At 35.3% G+C, this 14,457-nt stretch overlaps 1 protein-coding gene and 1 long non-coding RNA gene across 2 annotated transcripts; one reads left to right on the forward strand and one right to left on the reverse strand.

Moving 5' to 3' along the window:
- Positions 1–2,018: 2,018 nt before the first annotated feature.
- LOC132029934 (RNA-binding KH domain-containing protein PEPPER-like) lies at positions 2,019–10,816 on the reverse strand. Its single transcript, XM_059419349.1, has 6 exons — positions 10,411–10,816; positions 8,078–8,327; positions 5,447–5,595; positions 5,100–5,375; positions 3,168–3,362; positions 2,019–2,325 (listed from the first exon to the last, which is right to left on the reverse strand). Exons 1-6 carry the CDS (start codon positions 10,720–10,722, stop codon positions 2,152–2,154), a joined length of 1,356 nt encoding a protein of 451 aa, XP_059275332.1. The 5' UTR covers positions 10,723–10,816; the 3' UTR covers positions 2,019–2,151.
- Positions 10,817–13,888: 3,072 nt separating this feature from the next.
- Positions 13,889–14,445, forward strand: LOC132069318 (uncharacterized). The gene is made up of 3 exons (XR_009417741.1): positions 13,889–13,914; positions 14,077–14,140; positions 14,227–14,445. It is a non-coding gene; the product is annotated as an uncharacterized LOC132069318 (long non-coding RNA).
- Positions 14,446–14,457: the final 12 nt, after the last annotated feature.

Raw genomic sequence — 14,457 nt, forward strand, 5'->3', positions numbered from 1 at the left:
AAAACCGAATGACGGATCAACGCGATTACGCTTGTCATTATCATTGTTTTTCGAATACGGCAATGTGTTATTCATTTCCATTAAAACAATTTCGGAAAAAAGACGAACAAAAAAAAAAAAGTTTGCGGTGAAAAAATCGTTACCTCGATTATGAACTCAACTTGATGAAATCAAATATATATTCGTCGTGATAATCAAACTGTATTTCACTGTTTTGATATTGTTATTTTTCAAGGTTTTCAACCTTTTTATTTTTGGTTAAAAATATGATTGTCTTTGTTTGAATTCAAATTTGTTTGAATTTGTTAACTGTTTGAATGAGATATGGAATCGGATATGGAATGGGAGGATATTTGCGTGAATCGGGGAACAATATAACCGATTCTAATTAAAATTGAAACGAGATTTTGTTTCCATAAATATAACACTATCGGTAAAACTAATCTGTATTTCCGCTATATTTATGCTATATTTTGGTATACCCAGAGCTACTAGATAAATATAGGCTCCTCTAGTTACGAATTGTAAATATAGAATATGTAGTTATAGGTTGTTAGAAAGAGTTAAAAGGTAGCTGTTTGTGAAAATTTTACTTAATTTTTTAACATGTTCATAATATTACCCAGACAAAAAATTACCCGAAGCTTACAACACTCAGGCCCTCTTCGATCCTTCACTAAAATCACCCCCAAACCTAAGCTAGCATTTGGCCATAGATTCCCAAAAAAAGTTTGAAAAACTTGATTTGGATGAAGTTTTTCAAGTTTTGAAAATGTGTTTGGCCATAATTTTTCAAAACATATTTCACTTTTTATTTTGGAAAACATGAAACATTACTTATACAAATAAGTTCTAAAAACTATCAAGAATGCCCAACCATACAAAACATACATACTTGCTAATTTCAAATTATGCAGAACATAATTTTTTGATAACAACTTCTAATAACACGCGTACTAGCTATTACAGTTCAAATAACAATACAAAAATCCATCCGTGCAAGAAAAAAAACAACGGTACATGTAATTGAAAGAACTTTTGGTGCATGAAAAAGTAGATTCAGAAAACTACGACAAGGCATGAACAATTATGAATTTGACACGCATGTGAAAAAGTAGTTGTTTGTGCCGTATTACATAATTTTTTGCATGAACACCAAAGCGGTGATGGAATATGAACATGATGATATGGTTGTTGATGAAACTGCCGAACAATTGACTCAGAGTAACAATGTTGATTCATCTTCTTGATCATCTGATCTGGAAATGCATGCTCGTCGTGAAAAGATTATTCTTACAATGTGGGAAGATTATATTAAAGAATAGCTAGTTACTAATTAATTATAAAAGTGTCTAGTTAAAAAAGGACATGTGTTCATATTAATCAGAAATATGATTTATTTTTCGTCTCTCACATACCTCCAAGAGTGAGCACACGCTCTATGCCACTTCAGCATTGAAGGGTGTGTTTGTTACACTTTAGAATAGTTCGGGGGTAATAGAATCGCTATAAAGATCCGTAAAGGTAAATTGTATCGCTGGAACTTGAGATAAAGTTCAGGGGTACTTATGCCTTGACCCTAATTTCCTATTATATAACTGATACCTTCTCCCTCCAAATTAAACTTAGCCTAATGGTTTCCCATTTATATATCATATGCCGCTAACTAGAAGAGTCGATACATAAACTGAACATTTAACGGTCGAGGAAAGCCATTGCTGCTTCTAAATTGTCATATCACAGTCCACAAGGAAAAGAAATAAATTTAATTCCAAAACAAAACTTTCTCCAAGCAAATAAGAGTTCAGTATGTTAATATAACTTGTGTACTGTATGAATGTAGTAGGAAAGTAATGGTTAAAAAGTTTTTTTGATAGAGACATCATAGGAATTATATTTGAATAGTTAAAATAAATTTGACTGACTTAATTGTAAAATTTTCTAGATAAAAGGTTAGATTTAGTACCAAAGTTACAACTCTAATGAGGATTTCCTTGATCCAGAAAAAGTACCAAACATTTTAAGTTCCAATACTAACTTTTCATTAAAATTTGAGTAAGTTAATTACATACATGAATCCATCCTAAAGTAGGGTTCCAAAAGTTGTAAAGAGAACTTTTTCCAGGAACTGTTCCAAAAGGCTACCCGCGCTTAGTATCTAAAACTGTTGTATCCTCCTATATTAGAAGATCCATAACCCCCTAAACGCTGAGATTGAAACGAAGATGACGAATAAGAGTCACCGAAACGTGAAAAAGAACCAAATCCAGGCTCACCCGTCCCATATATGCTCGGGGCTGGCTCTTTGTGGGTGTTAATGAACTCCTGCGCAAAAACAAGTGAATAAATAAGCATAAGCTAGTTGAGTCGTGCTTTTACCAACATTTTTTCTCGTCTTCTGATCTTATTTATCATTTTTATCCTTTAACATTTTGTTTCTCCCAATGTTTTAATGAAACATGTAGAGCCGACCATACCCTGTAACAAGGAGGCCTCAAAGTAGTGATAAATCAGAAAAAGTGAGAAGATATGGCTGGATAACTTCTAATTTCTTTTATACCTAACTCAAGGTTTGGTTTTGATTGTACATCTATTTCTGACTTATTTTAGATAAAAGCGATAAAAGATTAATCAATTTAATCAAAATAATAAGCAGCAATAATTCTGCTTATAAAACTAAGTTAATCAAAAGGATCAGATTAATTTAGACCAATAAACCAAATAGGCCCCTTGGTAACAAATAGAACAAACTCCTTAAATTCTAAGTAGAAACGTACTTGTTAAGGTATTCATCATCCATACTAGATTTCTCTACCGAACCCACCTAAAGTTCCTCTCCCAAACATGGAGTATAATCCATGTGTATAGATTGCAACAACCTAAATATGCAGACAGTTTAAGACCACAAAGTTTTGCTCGCAACGCCTCAAAACTACCAAAAAATGTCGACACATTTTGGTCTTTTGTAACAGGTCCAATGAAAAAAGTTCCAGAGGGAATATAATCTGGTAGAGTAAACACATGAACGAATAACGACCAGCTAAAGGACCATGATCGCCTGCTATAGACTCATATGAAACTACAAATTACGTGTGCCCACAGAATATATAAAAAGTAAAGCGAGGTGCAGGGGGGATGGGTCTGACCATCAAAGATGAGCTCCATACCTGAATAAGCTGTTCGGCTCTTTGAACCTCTGACGAGGTACCCTTAATCTCTATAGTTATCTCTTCAGGTAAGCCTCTGCTCTCTTGCACAGTAAGAATTGCCCCGCTTGTGCGGCGAATATATGCTATATTGGCTCCACCAATACCAATGATATCCTCAGCATACGACAGGGGTACTTGCATTACCTTTGTCATCTGAGAGGGAACAAGGAAAGAGAGAAAGAAGCGATCCATATATCAGAGCTGACACATCGCATTAAATAGATTTAGCTAAAGGCCATGTTCTTAGGCTAGTGTCTAAGCAAAAGGAATAGAACTGCTACAGATTCAAGTTTAAGAGCAGGATACTAAAATAGAATGGATCCAGTTTTTTTATTTTTTATTTATATACAAGGAAAGACAGAGTAGATCTAGTAAAGTTCAGAAAAACTGAATTAAAAATTAATTAGTTTATACGAATCATTAAAACACACTCAAGAGCATGATGCTCACACAAAAACTGAAAAGAACCCCACCCCACGAAATACCTGCTCAAAGAGAAAAAGAATATGTTCACTCTCCCAAAGTATTTTTATTTTCGTTAAAGATGATATCCTAGCCAACTTACGCATACTTTAACCTACGCACTGGGTACCTTCTAACTTCCACCAGCATAGCTATCAGGTATTCTGCCACCAAAGCATAGCCAGATGGAAAAGTTGCATATGTTGTGATTGGAACCTTGAATCACAAAGTAGTTACTCCAACTTCTTCAACAGTTAGGGCACACCCAGAACAAACAGTGATATATAGGTAACAAAGCAAGTGGTCCAGATCAAGGTACAGCTGAAGTTTAAACATTCTCACTTTAGCCACTAAGATCCTCCACCAAGTCACCAACACACACCCACTGAGAGCTATATAATTACAACCCTCAACCTCATGATTCATTTTTAGTTAACTGATTTGACAGGTTTATAAATATCTAATATCTCATATCTAAATTCAACTCTAAATAAAGAATAATAAATACACGGGGTCTTCTTTTGTTCGAAACATCTCATTAACTTTAACTGATTATGCGCTTCACTAAAATTAGGGAGTAATACTCAACAGCTTGATCGATTTCTCTCTAGTCTTAAATTTTAAGCCTTGTGTTCCTTACCATTTTATCGCAAAGTCGCTCCATGAGATAAATTTAATGTTAAAAGAATTTATCAAGTCGTCGAAGGCGAAAAATGTAGAGAAGTGCAAAAGTCTGTTGAGGCTTTAAGCGTGAAGTGCTACTATAATACATGTTTTAGCAAAGAAAGCGCAAACGAATAATAACAAAATTATATATGTAATGAAAGAAAAGAATAATTATAAACAGAAAGAACTACTATATGAACAAGAGAAATTAAATTATTAGTGAAATATAACTCTTGTCAATTAAATTCAAAAAACATTTTTTTATTCAGATGCAAAAAAGCAATTTTACGTTTGTGAAGAGCATTTAACTACTTTCTTTTACTAAATTTCTAATTCTCATTCATAGTCACAAATACATTGATCCATAATGTTTACTTTTTTGTACAAATAATCCCTTTCTAACCATTATGTTATGTTCATGAAAATCACTACAAGAAGACACACATGGGCAATGAGCCGTACACTTCATGCCTTAATGCCCAAAATTTAAACGCTAGCTAAGCAACGCAAAATACCTAGTTTATGTTGCACTCCTTTTCAGGACTTAAGCGACTCTCGATCGAGCTTTTTCAGGTCGTATAGAGCACTCTTGTTGAGAATTCATTTCACGCAACTTAAATACAGATACAGCTTACTTACTTATATGCACTGTATAAACATCGATGCTCTGCTATGTAATAGGACCAACTTAAAACCACAATAAAGCCACAAATTCCACGAGACTAGCAGAAAATGGAGACATACAGTATCCATAAAACTGACCTGTGTTACTATAGGACCAGTTCGGCCAGCTACAGAAGTACGTATGCCACCAAGTCCAGGATCTTGTCCATATAGTGATAGTGTAGAGCGCGAGAGTTTGGATTCCAAAGCGGTTTCGCGATCAAGTAAGTAAGTGTCTCGGTTCATGGAAAAAGAATAATCAGAAACTGCCGCAGCTTGGGATGTAGGTGCAGGAACAGAAGGCTGAAAATTTGAGGACTGTGATTTATCAGCCCAGGACTCCGATGGCCGATCATGAGAGATATTTGCATTGCCCTGGCAGTAGCACATGTATTAGTAAAAACACAATTAGACAATTAAGCTTCAGCCAATAGTATCAAATTTACCGTCTTTTCAAATATAGGTATCACACTATGATCAACCAAAAACTTTCTCAGTTGTCCCACCACCGCTTCCAAAGCATCAAGCACCTTCAAACCCTCTCCATGAATTTCAACAATTCTTTCATCTGAAGTGGCATAAGGGGGCAAGTCATCTGTGAAATTCGGAAATTGTAAGATGTTACCCACATGACTGAATGTTCCGTGTCACACAATAATAGCAAAACACACAATTGCCACCATCAAGAATTACATAGAAATACACTCCAAGATCAAATCTAGAACTGCAATTTCATAACCAGTGCGTGGTCATCTGTTATAATCCAGGAAAGAGAAGCTCATCTCATACTTTGAAATCATCGAGTTAGAAATAACTACAATTTCATAATCACAGTGCATGGTTATCTGTTATGATTTGGGGAAAAAGAGTTTATCGTTACATTGAAATCATTGTTAAGTAAATAACTAAGATGAAACTAGTTGCCTATGAAATCCACATTCCAACAGAGCATGTAGAAATAACATTTGAAGGAATCTAACATTGAGAGACAACTATCTATCAATAGCTCAATATACATTTATCGGCAGAAATTAAAGCACCACATCAAAGTGGACACAATGGTAGGATGACTTCGATTTTCCTGAAGCCACATTCTAGTTCCACTATTAAGTCTTCCACATTGAAACTTTGTTAACAATAAGATTGGCTCATTCACTACTCCTGAAAAATAAACACAAACCCCGGAGTACTTTGTGGCTCCTGTTCCGCCCACCCCTGCCACCATCGCAGTCTACCCTCAAAGCGACCCTCCCCACCGTCCAGTTTCAACCACCCCTTACTCCCCCCACTCATAAGTCCCTCCCTTCCAAGCCTCCCTGACCACCATGTCGCAATAGAAAAGAAAGTTCCCTTATGCCAATTCACTCTAACCCATTCCCTTATGCCAATTCACTCTAACCCACTCCCCTTCAGCATATGGAGTTTCTTCATTGCTATCTAGCATAACCATTAGCCATTAGCCTTTACTTCAGAGGGCTTCTAAAATGTGTAGACACGAATTAGTCCATTGTGATATACGTCTCTTCGTTGCTTTTTTACTCGAGTATCATCAGGCAAAATGTTCAAATCAATGAGCTTTCACTTCATAACTTTGAATCTAAAAAAATATCATATACCATTAGTTCTCTCTCTCTCTCTCTCTCTTTTTTTTTTTTTGGGATCAGTGACATACCATTAGTTCTTCTCTTCGGTCATTAACCCTTCTAGGTCATTTGAAATCAAGAATCAGTTCTGTTTTTTAATCTTGAAAGGGAAGATGATGGTTGACGGTGTTGGAACTTCTGGAGGCGCGCACTCTCAATCAATCAAATTATTCAAGTGCAGAAAAACATTTTAAATGTTCAATCGATTTTAATTAAAATGAAAATAATACATAGGTACTTGTAGGTGTTCTTCAACATGTACCTCATCTACATGTATCATAAGTCATTCTTATACTCCCCATTTAGCAAATATAGGCATCTACTAATTCATGTATTACACTTCTAAGTATTTAATTAAAACAGTCAAACGTAATAGGTCTTTTCATCTATCAATGCAACGTTCAATTTACAATACTCCTTGAACTTTGTATCTAAAATTCCCAAAACATTCTTCAACGTCCCAAATTTCTCTTCCTCAACTCTTCTACTTGGCAGTTCACGTCATCTTTAGAAGACTCCTCTGCCTCAGCACATGTTTCCTTAGAACTACCCTAATCTGAGAATGAGGTTGTCTTTCTTTACTACTTGTAGTCACCAGAATTTTCCTCTTCACCGATACCCTCCTTATTTACCAAGTTATTCTCTAAAATTAAAAGGATGGTCCACCTTATCGGGAGTCTCATCAGATTCTTTGTCAAGGACATCAAGGACATTATTGAGAGACTCAATCTTACTTGTATACAGTAGCAGTCTTTATCTTGTCTACATAAGAATCACTTTTCTTCAGATCTATCACCCATCCTCTTTCATTATGGACTCATCCCTTGACTCATCTTATTTTTTTTGGCTACAGTAAATCTACGTTACACAATGATGGATAATGTTTTTTTTTTTTTTTTCCAGATCTTCAAGAAGTTCTCACAGATCCCTCAAGAAAACTCTTTAGGTACCACATGCTGGGAATGTCGAAAAGATGAGCGTTCTCAAATAATCAAATATCTTGAAACCAAGGTAAGCAAAAACTCAAGAAAATTCATTCCACTGCCAAATGTTAGGTCTAATGTTAGCTAGGATTTGATTAATCTTGTAGGAGATTTATATGTAAGTTGAAAATGTAAGAATTTTTAGTGCTAGAGAATCTAAGTTTTAAATATCTTATTGAGACAGGTTAAATGGCGTGACATTGAGAATTCATATAGCCGACTTCAACTAGCTTGGGATTGAGACGTAGTTAATTATTGTAGCTTTATTGAATGACCAGCTGTACATTTAGCTGTACTGTAGCTATAGGTTTAGATTCACGTATATATTCTGGATTGATGTCCTAGTCATTATAACCAAGTCTCCAATCATTTGATTCAAATACGTCGAGAATTCTGTTGTGAATGATACTCGGATGAAAAACAAACAAACCAGTACAGACACAAAGCTCACCCTCAGATAACACTCGCAGGGAGGCACCAGATCTTTCCTGGATTGATTTGATTGTAGAACCATGCTTCCCAATCAAGTGAATGGCTTGCGATGATGCCACCAGTAACCTTAAAGAACAAAATGCTGCACCGGCAGCTAATGCTCCTGGATCATCATCGTTTAGTCCAGCAACACGCTTGAATACTCTTAGAGCAGCATCCATTGCAGGAGATACTTGTGCATCCGGATCTTCTCTTCCAGATATTAGGACCTGAAAGGCATATGCAGGAAGTCAGCAAGGAGTGGTACAGTTTCTTTTCATATGACTAGATCAAAAAGTTTCTTTTCATATGAATACTTCAAATATATAAAGTTAAATCATGTGAAGCAAATAGCTGAAGAAAAGAGATCATTGCAATATGAAAACTATAAGTTCCGCCTTGCATTAAAACATTTACCATCAACAACAATTTCAAAGGTTGTATAGCCCGTCAGACATTGTCTCCCAAAGAATAATATAATATTTTTTAGGCAGCTAAATTAAATTTAACATGTCAACCAGAAATTTATTACCCTCCCACAGCAACAGAGAACAGGCAGATCATATATTGCGAATAGCATTCACCGATTACCATTTCAACTATCACACCTCCACTAAAGATGCATCGAGAGCAGCCTCTAAAAACCTATAAGAGTAATTTTCTCTAACTAATATCTCAAAACCAGACAGTTCCTAAGGTTCAAAGCTACAACAGGGAAGATTGTAAGAGAGAGTTGGCTGCAGAAGAAACAGTCGAACATCAGCCAACATCCTAACTAGCACTGTGATGTGTTGCAATAGAAAGATAGCTGCATGAAGGGAGGCACAGAGGAGAGATAAGGGGTTGTTTGGTTAGAAATTGAAAAGTGAAGAGAGGTATTTTATCACTTCACACTAGCATACTTGAGTCCTTGCATTGGAGGTAGAAAGCAACTATATCTTAACACCCCCAACCCCCAAATTGTACCAAACAATCTAAAGGTAAAGTAATGATCATTTATCCTTCTCAATTTGCCCATTCCCTCCCTTCCTTGAACCAAAAGTATCCACATTCTAGTCAACAAAGCCGTTAATTAGTAGAAAGTTCTAAATGATCTTGCCTAAAAATCTTTGTATTTTGCTATAATGAAAATCTCACACCAGTTAAAGTTTAACAACCATCTAGACTAAGCATGCCAGGGAAGCCAAAGAAAGATAAAATAATATGATTCCGGACCTATCAAAGAGGAAAAATAAAAAGACCTAAGAGGTGGTGTCAGATTAGAACTGAAAACCAACTAGAGGCTCCCCCTCTCAAAAGGCATTTGGGAGGGTGAATCTTGAAGCTCATCTCAGGAGAAAACATCGTAAAATGTCTCATGGGGCACGGAGGGAAAGACAAGACTCGTCCAATCTGGAAGCCTTTAGGGATAAGGCCTACACCTCAACCATCGAGAGGTAGACACTCTTTAAGCCTTTTGGATCTATTTTAAGTTATGGATTGCAACTAACCCAACATTGGAAAGGGGACCCAATCTTACTTTATAGTATTTAGCAAAGATTTTAAGGCAGTATATCATTTCAGCTCAAAGGTTGGAGTCTATCCAATGAAGAATGTGCATTGACATAAGTTCTTCATGAAATTTAGTGTTCCACGTTTTCCTAATACCACTCACTACATTGATGTTTTATTTTACACTAAAAACAAAAGGCAAACTTTAACTAATTTAATACAAAATACATTACGGAAATTGTAACTCTTTACCAATTAGAAACATTTAAATTCAAATAAAGATTGCAAAGAGTAACAAAAAGGGAAAATTACCCTCTATGTCTATTTTTGAAAACATTTACGCCCCCTAGCCCATACTTTGAGTTTGTTACCCGATTTAGCTCATGTTTGTGTATAAAAACCTTTGATACACTATTATACACTTAATTCAAGACTGATACAATATGTACAATGCTTTCCCCAGGTATAATGCTGTATACTTCCTCCGTTCATTTTTTACTTGTCCAGTATTCTAAAAATACATTTTCACTTTTATTCATCACTTTTAGCATATCAAGATAAAACAATTTCTTTTTTCTTGTTTACCCATAATATTAATAACTCATTTCAAATCAATTTTCAAGTCCAATAATGGTAAATTATGCACTTCATTTATTATTTCTTAAGGGGTGTGCAAAGTCCACAGGGAACAAGTAAAAGTGAACGGAGGGAGAAATATTGTATATTGGGCTGGGCTACATGGCGTAATAATTTTCAAAAGCTGCATATTGTTAGAAGCAGAAATTAAAGAGAGATATCATAATTAGTGAAGTGACAACATACTATACGATCCGAATTGCCAAGAGGGCCTTCAAGGACACGAATACGAGCACGAGTATCTTCACACATCTTCTTAACAAGCTCTCCTTTACGGCCAATTATACTTCCTACTTTCAAAACAGGCACTACTAGCCTAAACACATTGTCTCCAGGCCAACCCGGCCATTTCGCCACAATCGCTGGCTCCACCGGCGCATCCGCCACATCTCCGTTATCGATGCCGTTATCCTCAGGTTTTACAGCAACCAATTCCGTCGGCGCCGCCGGAGCCACCGTAGACGGAGGAAATGATTCGGTTAATGTAGAAGAAATCATTGATGAATTGTAAGGGTTTTGGGTGTAACGAACAAGAGAATTGCGAGTGTGTAAAGAGTGAAAAAGAGAAGAGTTTGTAACTGTGTTTTTTTGGTTCCTCGAGGGTTTGGTTTTAAGCTAAAAGGAGTACTGAAATTAGTTCCCTAGCAGTAGTATATATTTGGGGAAAACATCAGTTTAGTGCTGACGTACTCCGTTGAAAAAGAATGCTTACTAATCAAGAAAAAATTAATTTTATTTTTTTTAAATTTATTCTTATTAAATGTTAAGTAATCAAAACTAATTTAATTACGAATAATTTAGTTAAATTATCTATTTTTATCTAGAGATTAATATTTTCTTAAGATATGCAAATGACTCTGATTGAACCGGAGGGAGCAACGATTTTTGACAATTTGTCCCCCGACCTTTGTGTATTTAGGGTCATTTGATTTGGTACAAAAATAATTAATTTCAACATAAAATTTCGCTTAAAATAATATAATATATTTAATCTTAACAATGAAGCCTCACATGAGATAATTTTTGTGTTTGGTTGAAGGTATTAAATTATGAAAAATTTATTTGATACAATGTGAAAAACAATAGGGGGTTTGGTTATGGGGATTAGGGGTCCCACTATAAAATTTGGGATTAAATTTGTCCAATATTTAATTGTGGATACTAGTTAGGATCATGATAAAACTTATAAGAAAATCATGGGATTATTTATCCAGTGTAGAAGGTGAGATAATTATCATGAGAAAACCTTATTTTGATTCCGTACGCATATTAGTAATGCCGATAAAAATGCCTTTTTAGGGTAATTAATATAGGTATAATATTCTCTTTGTTAATAATCACCGCATAAGAATCTTTTCATTATTAACTATTCCATAACAATTCTTTCATTATTAATCACCACGTAGACAATCGCTACATCGTTTACCCTGCATAACTTAGAGTAACTTACTTCAAAATCAAACGATACCTTATTACTCTGTACAATCATTTCAAATTGTCTGTTGAAGGCTGATTATACAAGAGTATCTAAGAAATGTTCTCTTCATTTTATTCTATATGACACTAGTGAATTTAGCCGCGCTTCGCGCGGTAAGAGGAGACATAAGTAAATTGATGAAATGATGGTTTTATAAATTTATAGGATAGCAAAATCAAATTTTCTTGTCCGCACATAAAATTGAATTCTCTATTATTGATTATATTATTACATATACAAATATGTTAAAAATTAATTGTGAATCATAGAAGATGATAACAGTAATGATCAGTGAATGACTTGGTACACGCAATGTGTAAGAATTACTTACCCGTCTATCATAAAACATAGATTTCTAAGACGCTTTAAAAATGGCAGTAGTGTTAAAACTATCCTCAACTCTTACATATCTATTTATATCTAATATACAAATGGTCACATCTAGTAACAGTAAGTGGGTGTAATAATTTATCAATGAACATAAAATGAAAGGAAGACCATTGTTGACCTATAAGTAACATAAATCAATTTCTTGGCCAAAGTCCCCTTCAATATTATGTAATTGAAGAAATTTCACTCATTCTTTTTTGTTCCTTTCCTTACTCAGTCAGAAGTCTCACAAGTATCATTCTATCATTTTATGTACTCCATACAGTAGAGAAATATTCTTTATATATTTGCTAGGCACAAAAAAGTGATCTACTTAGATATAACTGCAGAGTACATATCAATTATCATGACGCATAAATAACATAAGAGAAATAAAAGTAAATCTAACGAATCATAAACATTATGTCAACAGAAATCCAGTATCATTCAACAAAAACCACTTGGGACCGTTCCTTGGAATTCATTGAGTCAATCTCCTCGGCCAACCTCTTTAATCTTTACTAAAATAATTTCTGCACTGCTAAATAAGCAACTGATAAAGAAAATTGTAGTAATTCGATGAGATATTAGTAGGTTCTTGATTGTTTTTGGTAAAGAAATATTTCTAGTTAATTACATATCTGCAGAACACGTTGGCAGAAGCTTCTTGAAGAAATGAATAAAGAAATACCTCTTTAGTCATAAATCTTTCTTTTGTGATTTATTGTAACGACCCGTTTGGTCGTTACGGCTAGTTGGACCCCGTTGACCTTTTCCCGAGCTATATCAGCATATATTTGACCCGCGGGGACGGGTGGTACGATTTCCGAGGTCATCGGATGCGAAATAGTTGGGTTTTGTGAAATTTGGGCTTAAAGCGAAAAAGGGTTGACTCAAGTTGACTTTTACGTAAACGGACTTTTTCGGGAATCCGTCAATTCCGAGAGGTCCGGATGGCCTTTTAGAGCTTGCGTGTATATTCGGTTCAGTTTCCAATGCACTCGGGTGCATTTTGGGACTTGGGTTGGAAAGTTAGTTTTGAGGTATCGGGGGTTGACACGGTCAATGAGATCTACGTTGGGAATTTCGAGGCCACGAGTGCGTTCGTAGCGTATTTTTGTATATGTCTGCATATATGATTTGTGAGCAGATAGTCTCGGGTGATAATCGGGAATTCGGGTTGAATTAGTGAAATTGTAGCTAAATGTTGATTAGCAATATGAAAAATTACTATTTTGTCAAGTTTCCTTCAATATTTAGCGAAAACAACATAAAATGTCCACTATAGGTAAACTATTTACTCAAGAATGCCCCTTCATAAGCTAATTTCACAAATGCCCCCAGGGCTGAAACTTTTTACCTGAAATTGCCTAGCTTCTCTTTCCATGAGAAACACCCAGCAATTAATGTTGTGCCCCTTTGTGTATTAATTTTGAGATTTATTTTTCTTGAAGGAATGAAGCAGTCCTCTATGATACCTTATCAGTATATGGTATATACCATGGGGGTATCATAGTGGACCGAGGACTGTTTTTCTTGAAGAAATGAACCAAATCCTTATGATACCCCGTCGATATGATATATACCAGGGGTATCATAAAGGACTTAGTAGTTTTTTCTTGAAGAAACAAGTCATTCCTCTGTGATACTCTATCAGTATATGATATATACCATGTGGACATCGTAAAGGATCATGTAGTGTTGGAATGAATCTATCATCTATGATACCTATCAGTATATGATATATATCAGGTTGGTATCACAGAGGGCTGAGTGTTTTTCTTGAAGGAATGAACTGTCAGTCCTCTATGATACCTTGATAACTTACCGATCAATGTTTGGAGGTTTCGTCCTAATCTTTTTACTGTTATTAGTCATTTGCTGTGAACTCTCTACTCACTCAGATATCTAACTCTCGAAATCAACTTGTTATTTATCTATCATTTGAGACAATCAGATTTTGACCACCCTATTTAGTTTTCATAAAAGTCTTTTCTTTACTTTAGATTGCACCGGATTGGAGACAGGCGTTGTCGCTTAAGAAGGCTATTGAAGATAGAATAACTAAAGGTAATGACATGAAATTTCTTTCCTTGCTTGCTCGATTTTGTATACCAACATACCGAATATGATTCATTTGTGTTTGTGTGATGCAGATGGTGTCATTGGTATAGGAATTACTGTGACTACTATAGGACTCATTGTTGGTGGGATTGTAGCATCGTTGGTCCGAAGAAACTGATCTTCGACTGCTCTATCATGCTTTATGAAAACAACCATATGAGGTTATTGACCACTCATTAAAACACCACAAAAATCCGAGTTTCAACTGAAAAAAGAAGATGAATGAAACATATTTGCTGGTTTCTTTTCCATTTCCGTGCCTT

The sequence above is a fragment of the Lycium ferocissimum genome, chromosome 9 (genome assembly GCF_029784015.1).
Source record: "Lycium ferocissimum isolate CSIRO_LF1 chromosome 9, AGI_CSIRO_Lferr_CH_V1, whole genome shotgun sequence".
Taxonomy (NCBI): Eukaryota; Viridiplantae; Streptophyta; class Magnoliopsida; order Solanales; family Solanaceae; genus Lycium; species Lycium ferocissimum.